The sequence below is a fragment of the Crinia signifera genome, chromosome 9, assembly GCF_055691185.1.
Source record: "Crinia signifera chromosome 9, ASM5569118v1, whole genome shotgun sequence".
In the NCBI taxonomy this organism is placed as follows: domain Eukaryota; kingdom Metazoa; phylum Chordata; class Amphibia; order Anura; family Myobatrachidae; genus Crinia; species Crinia signifera.
Window position 1 is genome coordinate 79893643 of NC_139225.1, and position 21192 is coordinate 79914834.

At 42.1% G+C, this 21192-nt stretch overlaps 1 protein-coding gene across 1 annotated transcript in view; it reads right to left on the reverse strand.

The window, feature by feature from the left end:
• Window positions 1-205: 205 nt before the first annotated feature.
• Window positions 206-21192, reverse strand: part of MTMR8 (myotubularin related protein 8) — a 47108-nt gene continuing 26121 nt past the window's right edge. Inside the window, exons 6-14 of the mRNA XM_083159293.1 lie at window positions 20637-20771; window positions 18279-18411; window positions 17029-17138; window positions 16009-16134; window positions 12133-12182; window positions 8604-8804; window positions 7142-7267; window positions 5994-6120; window positions 206-5896 (exon numbers count right to left, since the gene is read on the reverse strand). Coding sequence (XP_083015419.1) covers window positions 5600-5896; window positions 5994-6120; window positions 7142-7267; window positions 8604-8804; window positions 12133-12182; window positions 16009-16134; window positions 17029-17138; window positions 18279-18411; window positions 20637-20771 — 1305 coding nt within the window. The 3' untranslated portion in view covers window positions 206-5599. The remainder of the gene's footprint in view (window positions 5897-5993; window positions 6121-7141; window positions 7268-8603; window positions 8805-12132; window positions 12183-16008; window positions 16135-17028; window positions 17139-18278; window positions 18412-20636; window positions 20772-21192) is intronic.

Here is a 21192-nt window from a genome sequence, read left to right on the forward strand (position 1 = left end):
CCGACATAGGTGTGTGTCCGGATAGGCTAGGTGCATTGTAGGTCAATTGTGGGACACTCATTGGTAAGGTTTCATACCATGGGTCTCAATGTTATTTAGGAATATTAATGTTCTGCTAAGCATTTTGACACTAACAATGTTTCTTGTAAAACCAACGGATCTTGTTTTAGTCTACACCCATAAAAAAAACAAAAAACCATGTGACTATTTTTCAAAAGTGCCCAAAATTTTTATTTAAGAAAAACAAAGGCAATAGTAACATTTCAACGTAAATGCAATTCAGAAAAGCAAAAGAACAGTGCAACAATGTGTACAGGCTTATTTTACATAGGATTTACAACACGACAACTGGGGGATGCAGAAAACATGGTTCAATCTCCAGTTCATATATAAAAGAAGCAAACATATGGATATAACCACAGGCAGGAGTATGTGTTGAAGTAGGGGTATGAAAGATTTTATCTGGCACAAAAAATAATTTTTTTTTAAAACCATTCACTTTTTAATGCCTAGTAATTGTCTGGTCTAACAAAGGCAATGTTTCTCTGAAGCTCTAGTTATGTAGAAGTCCTGCAATGCACCTGGCACTTACAAAGGGATACGGTCAGTTGGTCGACCATAAGTTGGTAGACATCACTAGGTCGACATACTGAAATGTCGACATGGGTCTAGGTTGACATGGTACAGGTCAACACAAGCAGTGGGTCGACATGGGTAAGGTCGATAGTCAAAAGGTCGACATGGGGTTTTCCTCTGTCTTTTGAGCTGACATATGCTAATCTAACAGGCGGTATTTCATGCCCTACCATCCACTAGGGCCTGGTGGGAGAAAAGAAAAATGTGCCCGAAGCATGGCGAGCGCACGCGGTGCTACGTTTCAGTGTCCATGTCGACATTCGGGTCAAAAATCCCCATGTCGACCTTTTGACTGTCAACCTTACCCATGTCGACCTAATGCTTGTGTCAACCTAACGACTTGTCGACCATATGATCCATACCCCTTAAAAATATATTAAACCGCTGCACTACTACCTGTGACCTGGTCATGCAGAAGTTCTGTGTAGGGACCCCAGCTGTCTGATAATACATGACAATTGCTGGGGGGGGAATGTAACTCCAGGAGACTACTTCCTGCTGCAGTGTAGGGATTAGCCGTGTACACTGCATTTCCCCTGCAGGCGATAGCAATTCGTATCCCCATAGTGTTGCCATCGCCCGCCAAAATAAAAATGAGAAGACAAAATTTATCAGGCAAATTGGTTAAACTCATTTGATTTAACCAATTTGTCTGAATGATTTTGTATGTTTATTAGTATTTCACAGCAAATGGATGATTGCCATTTGTGTGCCTATACGTTACCAGACGTTTGTTCCACCCAGCCAGATTGGACAATAAATCTTTAGTTGTATGGTCAGCTTTACGTTATACATTGTAGATAAACGAAATTACATTTTAGTACAATGATAAATGGACTAGTTTTGTTTAGAAAGATCACCATATATATTAGACAAACGTTCTCCACTAGCTGGCTGGTTGGAAGGAGAATCTGGTAATTTATGGAATAAAATGACAATCCTGAATTTGGGTGTTGAGTCAGACCGGATTGCATTGCTGCGAACTTGCATAGCGGCCGATTGACACACTGCGCATCTTAAGAATGGATTAAGACAGGCATGTCCAAACGGTGGCCCTCCAGCTGTTGTGAAACTACACATCCCAGCATGCCTTGCCATAGTTTTAGCATTCCCTAATAGCAAAGCATGATGGGACTTGTAGTTTCACAACACCTCGCATGGCTGCAAAGTCTTCACTAGCCATGTATACCTTTTGCAACGTGGAATTTCACTATAGCTGGAAGGAGTCTGCCTAATCGCAGGTCACTGCACATTCGCAGCCGAGGTCTGAATTACCCCCTTGATGCAAAGACTGTTGTCAGATCAACAAGTTTTGTTTGTGTTCAATAATTACATAGTGTGTAGGCACAAGCTACCACACAATTATATGTGAGCTGGCAGTCGGCTGCCATGGGTAGTATATGATGCCCTGCCCATGCAGCCAGCATTTCCCCTGTTCCTTCAAAGGAACAGGAAAATGACTCTTCCTCGGGGGAGAAATGTAGATATCGATGGGCAAGATGTAATAATCCTTGGATAGTTATAAAGTGGACAGAGATAAATAACCTGTAGATCAGCTCATAACACGCTGTGGGGCAGATATATTATAACATATCCTTCATTACTGAGGCAAAGCAGGATGGGACACAGACCAGATGTATTAACATCTTATCTGCAGAAGTGGGGGGGAGCGAATGAGATATCAGTGTATTGTGGCCATGAAGTCTGATGGGTTGCAGGCTGTGAGACAAAATGTCTGTCAATCTGAAATGCATTTTATGGGACACTGTACGTAATGTTCATTCTAGCACCCACCATCTTTGAAAACCCATGCAGTTTCTCTCTCCTGCCTGGGGTGTCACTGCCTGCAGTAGTGCTTCGAGCACAGTGTGGTCTGTATATTAGCACTGATATGCAAACCAGACCTGTGCTAGAAACACCATAGCAGACAGCGACACCCCAGGCAGGGAAGAGGAACTGCATGGGTTTTCAAAGATGGCGGGTGCTAGAATGAACACTAGTACGTATACACATCGTATAGGGAGCTATGAAGATGTTTTAATTAAACTGAACAATGTCTAACCACCAAACCCTTTAATAGGCTGAGCTAGAGATATCACGCTACTACAACATTGCATTCTGTATATTAGTCAAACGGTAACTAATGCCTCATCCTGGAAACACAGATTACTATACCTCATGTAATACAGTATACAGAGCCTTTTATATACATCAAAATGTATAAGAGACCAAAAGGAGCAAATCATTGGCACTGCAAAATACATTGTCTATTGTGCAAAGCAGAGCAAAAAAAAAAAGTGTTACATGAGATCTCTGATAACATACTTATAAGGAGTCTAGGAAGTTGTAAAAAATACATTCATTACCCAAATGTACAGATGCATTGTCAGGATTCTGGGCCATATTCAATGCGGTCGGCGAGGGGTTTAAACGGCGGGAACAGCAAAAAACAAGCATCCCTCGCAGTTTAACCCCGCGCCGGCCTCTCACCCGAGTCTACATACAGGGGAATCCTCGCTGTCAGAGGATGGCAAGGATTCCCCACACAGCGAGGCTCACGGCTAATGCAGGCAGCCTGCTGCATTTAGCCGCGGGCCTCGCCGTTTTGGCGGCTGCACATGGCGTTTCCCCGTTGCTGCAAAAACCCAGCAACAGTTTAATACTGACAGGGCGCAGAAAGCATGGAATACACCCCTTTGTATTCTAACAGTCCCGCTTGATTATTCAGTAATGAATATAGGAAGCTGGTGCTGTATTCCTTTCTAACAAATTATATTTGAGTTCACTTTTAGCCAGTTTCATCAAATTTGCAGTTAAAAGTAACTTCTATTATGTTGACAACTGAAATCCTGGCAATACTGGGTTGTACACATCAACGCCAATTATGGTACCCCCAACATTGGGTACAATGCTTTCCTGTGCACTATCACAGGGACTATGTATGCTAATGCTGGCAGACCATGTCACCTACTGTCTCCCAAGTATACAGAAAACTCTGAAATCCTAGGAATCCTTGTTTCAATGGCAGCACATCATTTTCGAATAGCTGGAAATACATTCAAGAGATGTAAAGAACACATTTGATCAAAATTGTCCAAGTGTAAATGAGCCACATTTGATCTGTGGTTCTGTTCCATCTATTGCACAATCAATCATACAGGCTGTAATGGAGTTGAAAACAATATGAAATAACACAAAAACAGACATACACAGGTATCCCGTTTAACAGAAGGGCACACCTGTTATAACTAGCCCATTAGTTATACATTGAGGTTTTTATAAAAAGATCAAGGTTTTCTAACACCTTGCATAATTATTGCCAGTTCTAATCAAAGGAGTAGGAAAAGCTATAATCCACAGGTAACAAAACACAGCGCAATAGACTAGATACAGGTTACACTAATCTGCAAGTACAACTGTATTGTCCACTAAAATTACAGTCTAAGAGCCACATTTTATATGTATTGTATTGTAACACTAATGTAACAAAACTTCCATTATGTATTTTTTTTTTAATGGATAAAAACATTCAATATTAGCGCTAATTATTCCCTTTAATCATTAGTACAACATGCCAGTATCTCTCACTGCATACAGAGAACATGCCTTCTTTGTATAACTGCAATTACGCACATGTATGATAACCGTTCTGTAGCGTTCCTACTTAGAGGTGAGCAGAACTATTAGAATTGAACATCAATACATATGCAAGACAATTCTGTGCATTTTCCATTCAGACCGTTTTTCTTGGAGCCAAGACTGCACAGAACATATATTTACAAATCTATACTGTACATATGTAATAGAATTTCCATTTACACAAACAGGTATAAGTCACATGACATTTTCTAGAACTTGAAATTATTTATAAATAAAAATGAAAGGAACTACTATTTGTCAATGCAGCAAGACCACCATTTATTGGTGACAGTCGCCACTTCCATAATGAAACGTAAACCAGAAATCTCAGTGGTCTTGCAAGATCCCTCATACAAAGGAATCAGAACTATTCCAATTATGTACAAGAATTTGGGAGTAGCTTTAAAATATTTATCTGAGCATCTTATATTACAGAAAGCTGTTTCAACAGCTCAAGTATTAAAGTATCAAACAGCATCTGTTATTTATTGCCGAAGTAATTCTCTTAAGCGTTTAACATTTTTGTTATTTTTAGACGTAGCAAAAATAATTCAGTGACTTTAAAACTTTACAAAAACAAAAAATAGTTAAGAGTTAAAAACAGGAAGATTGACAAGCACATTCTAGCGATGCCAGGTAACAGTGCAATCTGTTGAATTGATAAAGTATTACGGGAACAGTGAACTATGATGTTAGAGGTATTTCTAACATGTATCTACATTCTTTGTTTGAGTTCACGGTTGAACATGGTTGGATGTCTGAATCTTAATCCATTTGATCAGAGTCCTCATGCTTTTATATAAATACTGTGATATACAAATAAACACATTAAAAAAATTGCCTCCAGCACCAAAAGTTCATGAAGGATGAGGCTACTTATTAGTCTCTTTGACGCTGCAGGTCGATCATTTATTAAGTAACATTTAACCATTTGGCAAAGAATGCTGACTCAATGTATTAGTAACATCTGTGATTCAGAAGTAACCAACTGTAAATTGGGTTGTTGCTTCTTACTGCATTACAGCTGCTTAGATCCTATCTACCACATGACTTACCCATGATTCCTAAAGAAATAGTGCAAATAAATAAATGGTACAAATGTGTTTGCACCCGTCGCCAAGTTAAAATGGATAAATGTAGATCCTGTTATGGTTTAGTTAGAAGTAGATTTGTCACAAGGCTATTCCATGATGCTAATGCACACCTTCAGTTCGGGCCATACATGGCAAATGCACGTTCCCCAAAGCCCATTGAGTTTGAACGTTGGACGGCTTTTCTCTTTCCCAACATGTGATTCTGCTATGAAGATTGTTCTTTACATTTCTTATGGAAATTGTTGTTGCACAATGGTAATGCCAGCTCTACTTGTCTCAGTAGAAGGCCGTACACTATGGGCAGAGCCAGCCAGGTAATGGCTGTTAGTCCCTATTTGTGCCACATTGATTTCATTCTTTAGACACACAACATGGTCACCATTTGCCATGGAGCCATTGGAGAGATGAGCGGTGAGGTTTCCGTCCGGAATCAAATTTCCCGCTTGTTCTTCCACTGCAGGTATAGCTTCCAAATGCTTTGGCAATGTGCAAGTATCTTGACTGGTTTTGCCTTCCTCATGAAGTTTCTGGTTTAAAACAGGACAAAAGTATGTAATTAGCGACAATGCAATTTCCTTCAGCAAGCAATAATAAAAAAAAAAAAATGAAAATAAAAATACTTACATCCTCCATAGCAACTTCACTCGTTTCCAAAGTAGCCTTTGTGTTCATGCATTCAAGCAGGTAATCCAGGACAGACTGCCTTGGGTGCATTCCCTGGTCGAAACGATTGTACATTCCACACCAGAACCTACACATTAGCATAGAGACACAGAGGATGCAATGAACTGTCATTTCTATACAAATGTACTATATAAAAGAAAAAAGATGTACAAAAGCATTAAATGGCTTCTGCAAAGAAACATTGTTTTTCCTGCCTGACAAAAGTCCTAAAAGATACTCAACATTCCTTCTACTTTTCTTTAGAATTCAACACTCTCAAAAATACATAGCAAGCAATGCTACCAACACAAACAGTGGTGTTTTAAATGGCCATGCACTGTTCATTCAGATTAAAAATGGGTAAGACACACAAAAAAAGTGATGGCCATACCACTTCCATGTATGATCTGACTTGCTAGCACATAACCGGAGTACAGAATTAATGCAACTTGGCCAAACAACCGGATTGCAATGGGGGTAATTCAGACCTGATCGCACTGCTGAAAATTCACACAGCGGCTAATTATCCATACACTGCGCATGCGTATGGGCCGCAGGGCACGTGGCCATGCTGCTATGAAAGCTTGCTACTTTTCTTAGTTCGCTAGATGTGATTGACAGGCAGTAGGCGTCTGTGGATGGTAACGGCAGTTTAGTGGGAGTGTTAAGGAAACTGCTAGGAGTGACTGAAGACTGCTTGTAGTGTCAGGGAAAATGCAGGTGCTCCAAAACGAGTTAGGGGAGGGTGTGTGATGTCAGCTCCAGCCTCGACCAGGCTGATTCCATCGCAGCTGAAGAATAGGTCACAGGCTACTGCGAGCCTGCAATGAGTGCTGACCATCATCTTTTTTTCTATGGCGAGTGTCTTACCAATGGATTTAGACTTTTTGCATGGCTTTCCAAGTCTTCACTAGCCGTACACATCCATTAGAACAACGGGATTTCATTACAGCAGGGCGGAGTGTACCTGATCGCTGGCTACTGCACATTCACAGCCATGCAATCCCATGGGAATTACCCCCAATGTACCTTGCTATTACAAAGCATTGTTGCCTTTTCCCAATGTATATCCTGCAGTCATTAAATGGGCACTCATTAGGACAACTTACTTGAAACAGACTGGGAGTGTACTTGGCTGGAGGGTTTTATAAGCATTCGGGATATACAAGGGGTTCACAAACTCATGTTTCCGTTGCAAAAGGAATGGCCACAGTGAATGAGTACTTTCATATATTCTGTTGGAGATAACAAATCAGTCATTAATGATGAAGATAAACATTCTGTTAGGCACAATTGAAGGATCATATTTTCAGCGGGAAATACCAATCACATTTTGCATTTTTTGCCTCTTGTTCAAACAAGTCTTAGTCCAGTACACACCTACAGACGTGTCCACAAACAACTATAATCCCAGACTCCGTAGAACAAAGCATATATACGTGTGATTTTTTTTCCATTACAATGCATCTTACTGGTAAATTGAAAAAGATGCAAAAGCAGCTTTTACCGATGTAAATGATATGCAGCATGCCTATATTTTGTGTCACTGCAGCTATATCAGTATATGAAATGCTACGCTACAGCGGATTCCAATAATAATAAAATAAAGTAATGCAGCATTTTGTATGCAGATACACTCAGAATAAAGGGTTTGCCACATATCATCTTAACCTGCAGAAGCTTCTTGCACTTTTTGTGAAAAAGACTTAACGTAACAGAAAAAGTTGTGTGTGCTAAAGGTATAAGGTTCTAGCCATTGTACTTCTATATGCTTATTTCAATGCCATCTCATAACAGCTACCATTTTGTAACGTTAACTTGTTTTTCTCTAGTTAACTAATCAAATCCAGATGTTCTGTATCACACAACAGGATATGTTACGTCATGTTCCTTGCAGAATAATACAAGAAACGGTTAATAAATAATAAATACGTAACACGACTTGTAGCACACAGAGAATAGATGTGGACCCTCTGTATATATTTGAATATTGCTGCATTCATGAAACTATTTTCACACATTTTAGCATCTAACAAAAAAGGCCTTTCACTTTACAACTTCTAGTCAAGCAGTGGTGAGAACTTAAGGACTGACAACAGTCGGCTGGAAACTGGATTGTAAGAAACATTGTCATCACTTGAACTCAAGCGTATATAAACCTATTTCAAGAAGTGTAAATGTGTATTGTAAATGGCTTATTAGAAGCACTTGGAGGGCTCTACCATGGCCTATTCTGATCACATGTAAACTAAAGGGCATGGGAAGGGGTCTGTTATAAATCCAGTACATATCTGCATATTTACTTGCACACTATTGCATTACCCCCTTTGCACTAGCAATTTAAGTAGAGTAACAAGTGTAATTTACTATACTAGACGATGGTGCTTTGGCTTTAGCAGATCAAAAGTTACTTACTTGCTCTCTGTTACTGGTCTGCGCTAAACTGGAATGTCTATTTGCTATATTTTTCCATCTTCTTGCTGATTGTTATTACGCAGTGTTATGGGCCTACCTTTGTTAATTTCTATGATTTTTTTTTCCAATAAAGCAGATTGTTTAAAAGTCACTTACTTGAGCTCCTGGCGTTCCTTCTGGGAATTACCGAGAAAGTTTCCAAACTGACAGGAGAAGACATGATCATGAATTTCTAGTATATATTTCTCACTAAATTCAAAGGCACATGGGAACTGCTCCATCAGATGCCACACACACTCCACAAACTGCGTGAAGACAGCCGATACTTCTTTAGGATCAACATCTAAATGACCACATCTGCAGCAGAAATAAAATACTAAACATTAAAACAAAAGTGGTGCAACAGCATTATAAAAGAAGGATTATAAGATGTATTTGAATCATCCCTATTATGTCTCGATGTACTTTCGCCCTCCAAACACTGGGCTTAGTTTAACAATGTAAACATCAGATGGATGTGGTTAGGATCCTGGCAGTCGGAATCCCAAAGGGAAGTCCTGGTCCTATGGTTAGACATTAAGGGGAGGTGTAGGACTAAAATACTTACCAGGATTTGTTGGGATTTTGGGCCTGATTCAAAATCGGTTTGCAGAATAGCGAACCAGTAAATGCCACCCGCATCCCCTCGCTAGCATGCGAGGCAATGTGTATGAGAACACTTCCCCTCACATGCAGCCACCTGCACGAAAAATCATTCAATGGTCACTGACCACTGAATGATTTTTTTCCTCCATCCATGGATAAAAGTCTAACATTACTTTTATTCTGGACGGAGATGGCCAAAAAGGGGGTGGGGTGCGGACGTTGTGCTACGATAAGTGCCCGCTCCATGCGGGCAAAAAAACGCCTGCATTCCCAGGGAGCCGTCCAGCATTTTTATGGGGACTCCCATAAAAAGCTGGGCGTTCCCCTGCCAGTGAGAACACCTCGGTGAGTGTGATACTCGATGAAGGCGCTAGCACAAGGGGTTTGCACATGTGCATATTTGCTCAGACCACCACCATTGGAAACTGGGCGAATTTGGCCTGGTTTCCGATGGTGGGGGTCTGAATCATCCTGACACCTGAATCTCAACCCGGTCAGATGTCCGGTAACTCTTCTCCAGCCAAGTGGGTACATTTATTTGTTGGCAGATCAGAGGTCTGGCTCCAAAACTCACTGCTTGCTTGAGAGTGGAAAAGTAGACTTCCTTACAGCTGATTGGTTGCTATGGGTAACTTCTCATATCAATTACTGCTTGATGCATCAACCCATATAAATGGCTTACTTAATGTCCTACAGTACTGCCACCGACTCTCATACAGCACAAATCCTTGTACTAATAACAGCAACCACACACTGGGCTATACCGAATGTAGGGTGAAAGAGGAAGGCCAGAAGTAAAGCAGTGTAGTCTATGGGCAGTATTCAATTCCCTTGGCGAGCGGCGGAGAGGGATTTGTACAGAGAGGACGGCTTTTTTTTTAGTGAGGAAAAGCCATCCTCGCCGCCCAGCCCCCTTGCCGGTCACTCACTGTATTCAACGTTCCAGGGGAAATCGTTGCCGTCAGAGGACAGCGACAATTCCCTGGAAAGGTGAGGTTTGCAGCAAATGCAGCGAGCCCACTGCATATAGCGGTGAACCTCGCCGTTTTGATGGCCGCAGTCACCAATCCACCTCACTGAAAAGACCCAGTGAGGTAGAAACAGCGAGTGTGGGGTGAATACTGACCCACGAGCTATGACGGCGTGCTATTGGCACTGCTCGTCGTCATACTGTAGCTCGCCACATAGCACTGAATACAGGCCTAGGTCTATTAGTAGAATCATACTATAGATGCAGCCATGCTCATCTTTGCTATGGTGTGCTGGGCTGTGACTATGCGCAGCCAGTGATCTCTCAATTAATTAATTTAGGAATTTATGGAGCTATCGGCGGCTGCCAATATTCCCCGTTACATGCACACATACACTAGGGTTTATTTTTTTCTGTGACAATCCATTTAACAGCTCAGTAGATTTTTAACTTGCGGGAAGAAAATAAAGTGCCCAGAGGAAACCCAGGCAGACACAGAACATACGAACGCCACATAGACAGACCATTAGTGGGAACTGAAGCCAAGATCTCAGTGCTGTGAGGCAGTAATGATAACCACTACTCCAATACATAGCATAAACATATACTGGTGATATATGCATTATATTATATTATATATGCATTAAGAGGTATTGAAGAAAAACGGAAATTTTAACCTTTCCTTTGAAATGAATACAGAAAATAAAGAATTTTCCTTTGCGGTTCTTAATACAAGAAATGCTGACTGAATGCATAGACACCAAGACACACACAGTTTGAGAAGGCAGAAGGCAGACTGTTGCCTTGACTACTCTACTAAGGATATAAAAAGCTGTGAGAAGAATATTGCTCGATCTCAAAATACTAGGATATTTTTTTTTTTATAGATTTTATCCATTATCACTTTTGAAGAAATACAGTTCATGTGCTGCAGTTTTATTACGCTATAAGGAAGAGATGATGGGAAAATAATAAAATCATACTTCTCACCTAGTGACCTAGAAAAACAGCTACAGCTAAATGTAAACTGGCACTGTCTGTCTGTGTCTGTGTGTGTGTACACACACACACACACACACACACAGGAACATTAGCGGAGGAACTGCTTCAAAATATCCTCATGAAGAAGTCGCATACTGAGCTAAAAATATCCCTGTATGTACACCGATCTGATAAACGCTCCATGGATTGAGGATTTTATCTGACCTGCAAAGTGTGTACCCGGCTTTAAGGCGTTTACACCCAACGTGATTGCTAGTGGACAATTTTGACTATATGGACTGGTGATTTTGTCTATGTTCACTATTATAGTCTAGAATCTAGTCAATATACACTTGCCGGCACAGTCTTTTTTGCTATGCAATAATGACCTTGGTATCAGCTGCATGTTCAACACTTTGCGATTGTGGTTAACCTTCATGGTGATTTTGACTAGTAAAAATTGCCTGCCAAAATCACCCTATAACTTTAAAGTAAATAAAACAGGTAAAAAAATAATAATAATAATAATTAAAAAAAAAAAAACACAGAGTGGATGACATCAGATTCACAGATTAGCCCAAATAAGAATAAGCTTTTTAGATATCCTGCAGTGAACAGAGTGAAGGAGTTGTCCATGGCAACCAATCAGCCGTTATGTATAATTTTATAGAATGCACTTAATAGAGGTTACTGCAAAGCTGGCTGACCTGGGCAACTTCTTCCCTCTCCACAATATATCGCTCTTTTCATCGGCTCGTGCGTACAGCCAATCTGAACAATGTCCTTCACAAACAAATCCCAGGTCTCATTATATCTGACAGTGTGCAGTTTGTACAGGAGACTTGTGTAAAGGATTCTCTGACAACAAAATCACTACCGGTTACTGAAGTCAGATGGCGGATTGGTAAGTGCGTATGCACAAGATTAATTCTGCATCTTACCAAACATTAGATCCCTTGGCCAAATGTATACCAAGTCCGCTCATTAATTTTCAGAATGAATAAAATGCAGTTAAGTACAATGAAAACAACAGTTACACACACACACACACACAAAAAAATAATAATAATATTAACATTCTTCATTTACCTTTGAGTGAATTTGTGTCCCAAGCATATCCATTCCTTTTCAATAAGTACCTTTGAAAACAATTTTCAAAATATTATAAAAAGGTTGTCTTAATAAATGTAACAGTAAATGAATTAAAATAATGGGCCCAATTCAGGTTGGCTCGGTAAAATGCGAACATCGCCGCCGATTCTCCTCGGTAACATGTGAGGTGGATGTGTAATGAAAACACATCCCCTTGCATGCCTCCGAAGACCATCGAATAATTTCTCCTGCCTTCACAAATAGAAGTCAGTAAAAACTGACTTATTTTCGTGCACCTGGCCGAAGACGGGGCGGGTGGCTGACATCCTTTTCAGCTCTCCCGCAAACCCATGGGAATGCCCGTAAAATACTGGACGTTCCAATGGGCAAGCCCCATTCCCATCGCCACCCGCCCCTCCCTCCCCCAAATGAATGGCCCGACAAGGGCATTAGTTGCCAGATTCTACACTTGCGCAGTTGGAACGGGGCCAAATTCGGCCTTTTCTTAATTAGGCACAAAATGTCTGTCACAGTGAAATACTAAGCTAATAGCATATATATATCCTCCTAGCCAAGGACCACACCACTGCATACATACGTCCATCAAGTTCAACCTTTGGTTACAGTAAAATAAAAAGTAAAATAAGGAATAAACTGTCTGGAAACAGCCCACTGCTAGAAGGGTGCTTGGTTACCTCAGGCACCAAGAAAAAACTGGTTTCCTGGGCCCAGGGCAGAGCATAAGGGAGGAGGAGCCATGGGCTGCACTGCTCTAAAAAAGTTGTCTCCTTGCTGCCCGGGTCCATCGAGTTCCCATAGTACCCACAGTCTCAATATCCACCATAGGCTGCTAGAAAAATATCAATGAGAATCAATCACAATGCTTTGGTGTAAGAGCTAAAATGCTTTATGCACTCCCAATGAAAAGGACCAAACCATAATTTTTTTGGTGTTACATAGGGCCTTTAATGCACATAGGTTCATCCAGGGACAAATATGCACCTGTTAGCTAGGGATATGGTATAGACCAGAGGTGGGCAACAGGCTGCCTGCAGGCCGGATGCAGCCCGCGAGACGCTTAGGTCTGGCCCACTGCACTGACATCTATTACTATGACAAGCGGCCCAACTAAAGCCGCTTGTCATTTAACTGGCACTTATGTTTTTGCACTACTACTGCTGCCGAGGCTGTCAATGTCCAACTGTGCAAGCTGCGCACAGCATTACTGGGAGCGTGAGACGGGACGCGGTGACGCAGCAGCCTCCTACCCGCCATTGGTTAGTGCGTCCACCGCATGACCTCATCCCCGACCACACTCTCAGTAATGCTGTTCGGGGCGGGCTCAGTTCGGTTTTGGCGGCCGTGTGACTCCCCCTGCAGCATGTGACATAATATGTAATTATGGCATGTGGTATGTAATAGGCATTATAGTGTGTGGCATAATGTGTAATGAGCATTACAAGGTTTGGTATAATGGGCAATGGACATTACAGCATGTGGTATATGTAATGGGCATTATGGCATGTGTAAATTTATATTGCGTGCATTCGGCATGCACTGTCCCTATTTTTAGTTTGTCCTACATTTTCATCCTGGCTCCTAGATTTTAAAGAAATTTGTCGAGCCATGCCGTAATGTGTAAGGGGCAAGTATAAAGGGGTCTACTATTGTGTTGCATAATGTTTATAAGTTTTATATCGTGTGGCACACTACACTCAAGGAGACCCCCCCATTTATGTGACCACACCCTCTGTTGCATGGCCACACCCACTTTTCCTGAGCTCGGCCCTCGAACATTTACTGGAAGTGTTAAGCGGCCCCCCAGCTGAAATTATTGCCCACCCCTGGTATCATCATAGACAGTCATATGGTCGACCACTCATGGGTCAACAGTCACAAGGTCAACAGGGTCTAAAGGTTGACAGGTAAAGGGTCACCAGGTGAAAAAGCCAGAAAGGGGTTTTTAATGTTTTTAGGGTGTCTATGTTGACATTGGTCGACATGGACACTGTCTAAGTGTACAGCTGCGCTCGCCATGCTTCGGGCACAGTGCCTCGCTGCCCTCGGCACACTATTTTATTCTCCCTCCCTAGTGGATGGTAGGGCATGAAATACCGCCTGTCAGCTAAAAATGTTGTAAAAAAAAAAATGCATTTTGACCTTTTTCATGTCAACCTTTTGACCCTGCCGTCCTATTGTGTGTCGACCATATGACTATGCTTTCCATAGCAGTGTCAAGTGTAATCAAGCCCCCTCTCCCTCTGGCTCAGGACTAATTTAGAGCAAGAAGGGAGATATTTTGAATACATTTTGATAAAAGGGATGATTGTAATGTATTAGGGGCTGGACTTTCAGCATGAAGTCCAGAATGTATTTTCTTAGTCATCTTTCCACACAGAGTCACTGTTAATTTGCATCATAAAAATATCCCTCTTTTTCACTATAACCCATCCTGCCCCAAGCTGGTACCACCCACACAGAGTATCCTACCAGCTCCAGTCCCACACCTCTCCCTCTAGATTGCAATGTGCACCAGCCAGACCAGATACAGCACTAGGGATCCACAAAATACAGAGAAGCCTTGACGGCTTTTAGGCTTACCATAGAGTTGCCCAAATATGTGTCACCAGTATCTCTGAAGTCTATTTTCATTTGGTGTTCAAGGTTCTGGTTACTAATACCATTCAGTGAGCTGGGGGATACAATATTTTTTACTTACCCAGTATTAACCCTTCCCTCTCATGCATCAGAGTGGTATTACTAAACTAACTGAGCATCTACCACTAAAATAATAATAATAATAATAATAATAATTATGGCTTTGCAAGATGCCATGCCTCCCTGTTTGTCATTATTGTGGGAACATGCCCAGCTCTTTGTGAGCTGCTGGTATGCCCTTCTTGTCTCAATTGAATAGACTCTTTGCAAATGTATTCAGTGCTGCCCTTCAAGACACATCAGTCAGTGACATGGGGGACCCCCAACTGCGGGGCACTGCTGCCCACGGGTGGGACAGCCCCAAAAAACTGGACTGTCCTGCAAAAATCGAGACAGTTGAGAGGTATATTTTGTACAAAGACTGTACATTGCTTTCCTTTTGCTTTTCCATTGCTTGGTGTGACTGGTAGTATACAATTAACCAGTCAATGTAGACAAAGAGCCGCTGGAGCCGGAACATAGATCTTCAGCTCCTGGTACCTCCCAGTATGAATCTCTGCAGCTTGGACGTAATCAAAAGCAGAGATTCGTTAGGTACCTACAAAGTCCTGGGCTCCAGGAAGGGAGCCCAGTGATCAGCGCCATACACGGTGTGCATTGTGGTATGTTGGGAACTGGGGGAGAAGCCATCCAGTGCCATCAGTGTTTCAACATAAAGCGTGTGCAGAGAAATGTATGTATATATATAAAATGTACTAAAGTGTGTGAGGAAATCTGTAGCGAGAAGAGACATCTGGGCTGCACTGCCAAGGTGGAAACACAGAGTACAGCAACGTGTATAAATATTTAAAATGTTATACTGTATGTATTTAAAAGTAAATTTACTTACTGGTGGTATAGACCAATAGACCAGAGGTGGGGAACGATTGTACGAGTTACCAGTCCATAGCACATTGTTAGGTGTCAGAAACAGGATGTTACTGATTGCGAAATGGTAATCCCCAGGAGTGGTGTAATAAGCCCACTCAGGTTGCTCAAGGATGAGTTATATTCTACTCTTCTATTATACTGAATCTACAACCACGAATCTATGACTGACTGGCAGAGCAAAGTCATCCCACTCACATCTTCCCTCAACGATCCATTCATTTAAAAGACATAAGAATGTTTGTAATTAGTCATGACTTAGTTTGGGATTATGCAGCCCGGATTTACCATGAAGCCTTTAATAGTTCGGTAAAAGGGATCCAGGAGAATGCCAGCCAGAGAGCACACTTGCGCTGTGCGGTCCCATCCATCGGAGCAGTGAACAAGCACACTTGCGTTGTCGTCTCTCACTGCCTGCCAGAAACAAGGCAGACACGTGAACAATTACATACTAGACTTGCCTGACACTTTCATTTGATATAAAGCAAAATGCTTTTGAACGATCAAACAAACAGAAATGATAAAGATATACACATACACATTTCTTACACTAAATATTTTGAAAGCTTTTTATTTTTAAATAAAAATACGCAATGATGTCATAAAATCATTAACCTGAAAACATCAATGGTTTGCACCAATCTACATCGCTGTTAAGGATGCAGGGCCAATCAGGGAAGGTGGCAATGGCGAGAGCAGTGCTGCCAGCACCTCACCTTAGGGACTGGATGAATGATTGCTGCATCCCAGTTCATTCATTTTTTGAGATCACGTTTAACTTATGGAAGATGCTGTTCATTTTATTACATACAGGAAGGAAATGCTGTGCAATGTAGTATTGAGAGAAGCATTGCTTTAAAGACTAAATCAATGTCTCTATAAAAAAAAGTTTAATTCTTGTGTATCATTTCCACCTGAAGTGTGCGCACTCAAAAAAAATCCCAGGACAGTACATTGGCATTCTAGAACAAAGAAATCCCAGGACAGTACATTGGCATTCTAGAACAAAGAAATCCCAGGACAGTACATTGGCATTCTAGAACAAAGAAATCCCAGGACAGTATATTGGCATTCTAGAACAAAGAAATCCCAGGACAGTATATTGGCACTCTAGAACAAAGAAATCCCAGGACAGTACACACAAGTGCTCTACACAGGAGATGCTACGGAAAGGGCCAAGAGTAAAAGCTACAATAAGGTCCTATTATAACATCCATGGGTGTCTGGCACACATACTTATATAATTAATGAAGATTACAATATGTTTACAATCACATAATAAAAGTCATAGCTTGTATCATTTCATACCTTGGCTAAAAAATCGGAAGCATCCAATATAGCTTTAATGTGCCGCAGCCAGCCAGAGTTCTCAAGGACCGTAAGGAAACTACTCATGGATGGGTTCTTCAATTCACATGCTACATAAGAGAGGAAAAAGGGCCTGTTTAAAAAAATAAGTATTCAGTAGGTAAAAATCTCATAAACCCTATCACTTAAAGTTTTTCTCATAATAGCTGTGTACATTGGGGTGTACTCAATGCCGGGGCGAGCAGTGACATCGAGCAGTGCCGCCTGTGCGCCCTGTCAGTATTCAACTGACCCCCCGCATACGCCGTTTCCCACTCGCTCCGTTTTTGGGGCGAGGGGAAATCTGCATATGCGGCCGCAGAAACGTCAAGACTCGCAGCTAAATGCAGCAGGCTCCCTGCATTAGCCGCAAGCCTTGCTGTTTGGGGGAATCCTTGCTGTCAGAGGACAGCATTGAATAGGGTGAGCAGCTGGTGCAGGGGTTAAAACCGTGAGGATCGTTTGTTTTCTGTGATCCCCGCTTCGGGCCTATATATTTATATATACATACAGACACATAGGCCCATATTCAATGCGCCTGGCGAGGGGTTTAAATGGCGGGGATCGCAGAAAACAAGTGATCCTCGCTGTTTAACCCCCTCATCGGCCGCTTACCCTATTCTACATTCCAGGGGTATCCTTGCTGTCACAGGACGGCAAGGATTCCCCCAAACAGCGAGGCTCGTGGCTAATGCAGGGAGCCCGCTGCATTTAGCCACGAGTCTCGCTGTTTCTGCAGCCAGATACACAGAATCCCACTAGCTCTAAAAACAGGGCGAGGAGGAACCGGCGTATGCACGGGGGTCAGTTGAATACTGAAAGGGCGAGCTGTGACAGTGAGCAGGCAGGCCTTCTTGCTGTCACAGCTCGCCCCCCCGGCATTGAATACACACCATATACTGCAGCTGAGGGACATGGTTCTGCATGATGTGCTATAAAACATAACTGTATTTGAATATATACCAGCATCCTATGGCCTAATAATACCGCTTCACGTCTCACTGCACAAAACAATGCATCTAACGGATGTAGTGTCATCCAGACAGGCACAATACCGACACCTGTTGGATGCCAAACCCGGAATCCTTAACATAAGTATGCCCTGGGATTATAACTTAAGGTATGATAAATGTTCATGGTGTGCATTCCTTTATAGAAATAAACAATTGCTTTAGTAAAATGAAAATAAATAAAATCCAGTATGTTTATACCCTCTAATAGCTTTTGCAGACTTCCTCGCATTACATGGATGTTCTCAATCCCAATAAACTGGAAGTGTATATTAGGGTAATGGTCTTCATTCTCATAGCCCTTCCCTGCAGCTCTGTTGGCCATGGCATTTAACTGTTGGGTACAAATGTAAAGATAGCTGGTTCAGTCGATGGAGTTTAAAATATTACATCATATTTTAATAGTCAAAAGTATTAATTTCTACGCAAAAACAGACCTACAGGGCAAAATGTAATAGGGTTCTATTTTTTAGACATGTGCAATTTGCGGTTAAAAAAAAAAAAAAAAAAGTGTCACACTTCAATTTGCATCCAGATGATTTCCCATTGGAAAGCATCTAACTCGCACATGTAATAAGGTGCGATTTTTGGTAAACGTTACCAAAAATTGCCAAAAAATTAGACCAGGTTCTGTCCATTGTGATCTGTGCATGGTTCTGTCCAAAAAAGGGTTAAAAAAAAAGGGGGGGGGGGAAAGGGGGTCCCCCCTCCTGAGCATAACCAGCCCCGGGCTCAAAGAGCCGGTCCTGGTTTCATAAAATCACAGGGACAAACAAGTTGGGGTTCCCTGGATTTTACAAAATCAGCACCAGGCTCAAGGGGACGGTCCTGGTTCCCAAAATACGGGGGACAAAATGACTAGGGGTCCCCCGTATTTCAAGAACCAGCACCGGGCCCAACCAGCCAGCAGGGTAATGCCACAGCCAGGGGGAAACTTTTTATACAAGTCCCCCCGGCCAAAGCATTTATCCCTCTGACCGGTCAACATGGGCAGGGGTCCTGGGGAAGTGGGGACCCCCCAAAGAAGGGTTCCCCCCCTCCAGAACTTAACTGCCCATGTTAAAGCCCAGGGCTGTCCTCGATGCCCCTGGGTGGTGGGCATCGAGCTGATAATTGGTGTAAAAAAAATAGATAAAATCCTATTGTATACTGCTGTGGAGTCCCAGCAAGCCTGCACCACATGCAGGGACTTGGATAACCACAAGTCCCAGCATGTGGGGCAATAAAGGGCCCGCTGGGAATTGTAGTCCCACAGTAGTATAAATTGTTAACTAAATACACACCCACACTGACTCATCCAATACTCATCGGTCCCCTTGTCCAGTAGTATCCACTCGGGTGCCTGTGGAGAGAAAACACTCACCAGCCGTCGTCAGCGCTTCTCCGGGAGCCCTGCACCGCTGTAACCAAGCTCCGGTCTACGGTTTACATCTGGGGCTCCGCCCCCTGACCTGGACTTAGGCCCTCCCACTAGCCAATGATGGTCCGGGAAAACCCCCCAAAATCGCATGTCTTAAAAATGCGCGCATTTTCAAGTCTAAAAATCGCACCATATCGCACTTTTTTTGCTGCAAATTCACATCGCATTACATATGAGAATTTGCGGCAAAAATTTTGATTTTTTAAACATGTCCAAAAATCGCATCCTATTCATTATCTGGTGCGAATGTAATGCATTTTTTAATTTATCGGAGAAAAGCTGCCATTACCACATCATGGTCTACACACATACTTCTTGAAAAGTGGTCAAGGTTTTCTTAGTCAAGAACAATTACAGTACATCAAGTCAATAAAAACATTCATGTTAAAGATCACTAACAATAGTGATCTTTACCAGGGATTAAAAGGGTTACTACAAAGCTGTGCTCTTGCTACTTGGGGGCATTCTCTATCACTATTGTACATGTGACCGCTATGCTGTGTAGAGATTAGTTACCAGGCATCTGTCCCCAACAGGTGGCATGAAAACTATCAAACGAACCAAGAAGCACAACACAAAAAGACTGTTCAATGGGCAAAAGACTAAACAGAAACACAAATGTAAATAGAAATGGCCCAATGCTGTTTGAGCCTAATTCATGTTTGTATGCAATGGCGGATTATCGGCAAATGCGAATGTGCTGCTGCGATCCTCTCGCACTAAACTTTGTTGCAGCGAGATGACAGGAATTTGGAGGGGACTAGAGGGAGTGGAGATCTGAGGAGCACCATGGCCGTTCTAGGGCAGTGTATCTTCTGATGGCGGTGTGATTGTACGTGCAAACACATGGTGCTGCTACTGCTGTGGCTAGTCTACAAAGCCATAGACCAACCCTTAGCTCAATGTTCTCTGTAACTGTGTATTGTCTGCTAATGTGTACATAACTGTGAACGAGTTCATGTTAGCACTGGTGGGCGTCTCTCCAGTCCTGAGCAGCAGAGTCACTTGCTAACATTAGCAGCTCTGTGGTAGAGAAACGCAATTGCATTTGTGTACACACATGAATTAGGCATCAGTACTGTCTCCTGAAAGCAATGACATATGGAGAAGCATTGTGCTCACAAGCATGTAAGGGATACCTTGGGCCGTGTGTCTACAACATACATAAAGGGACTGCCTGGGTTGGCTTGGCTAATGGTCTTCAGCATCTTCTCATCTTCCACGCAGCGAGTACTAAAGCCAGAGAGAGGCTGACTACATCTGCAAATCACTGCCTGGAAAGTGAAGGCAAGAGAGTCATTAACAGTCTAGAGAAAACTTCAGTATATACACCAATCTATATAAACACCCGAGAAATAAATATAAACACTCTCACTTTACAGCAAAAGCGCACACATAAATAGTAGAAAGTTAAGCCATGACGCTGCACATGTTACATTGCTTGGTGAAAGAAGTTAAACTTTGTAAAATCACTTATTACTCGGACAGAGATGTTCAAATGAACTTTGAATTGGTATAATGGTGAACCCATGGGTTGTTTATTGATAGGAATGCAAGGTGCTTACCTTACATTCCTTTGTTACAGTGGGATGTTTCTTACTGACCTTGCACTCGATTATCGTGCACTGAACGTGCACTGAATGTAGCCAAGTTTGACAATTCTTATCAATTCTGTGCCACATAACATAGATCAGT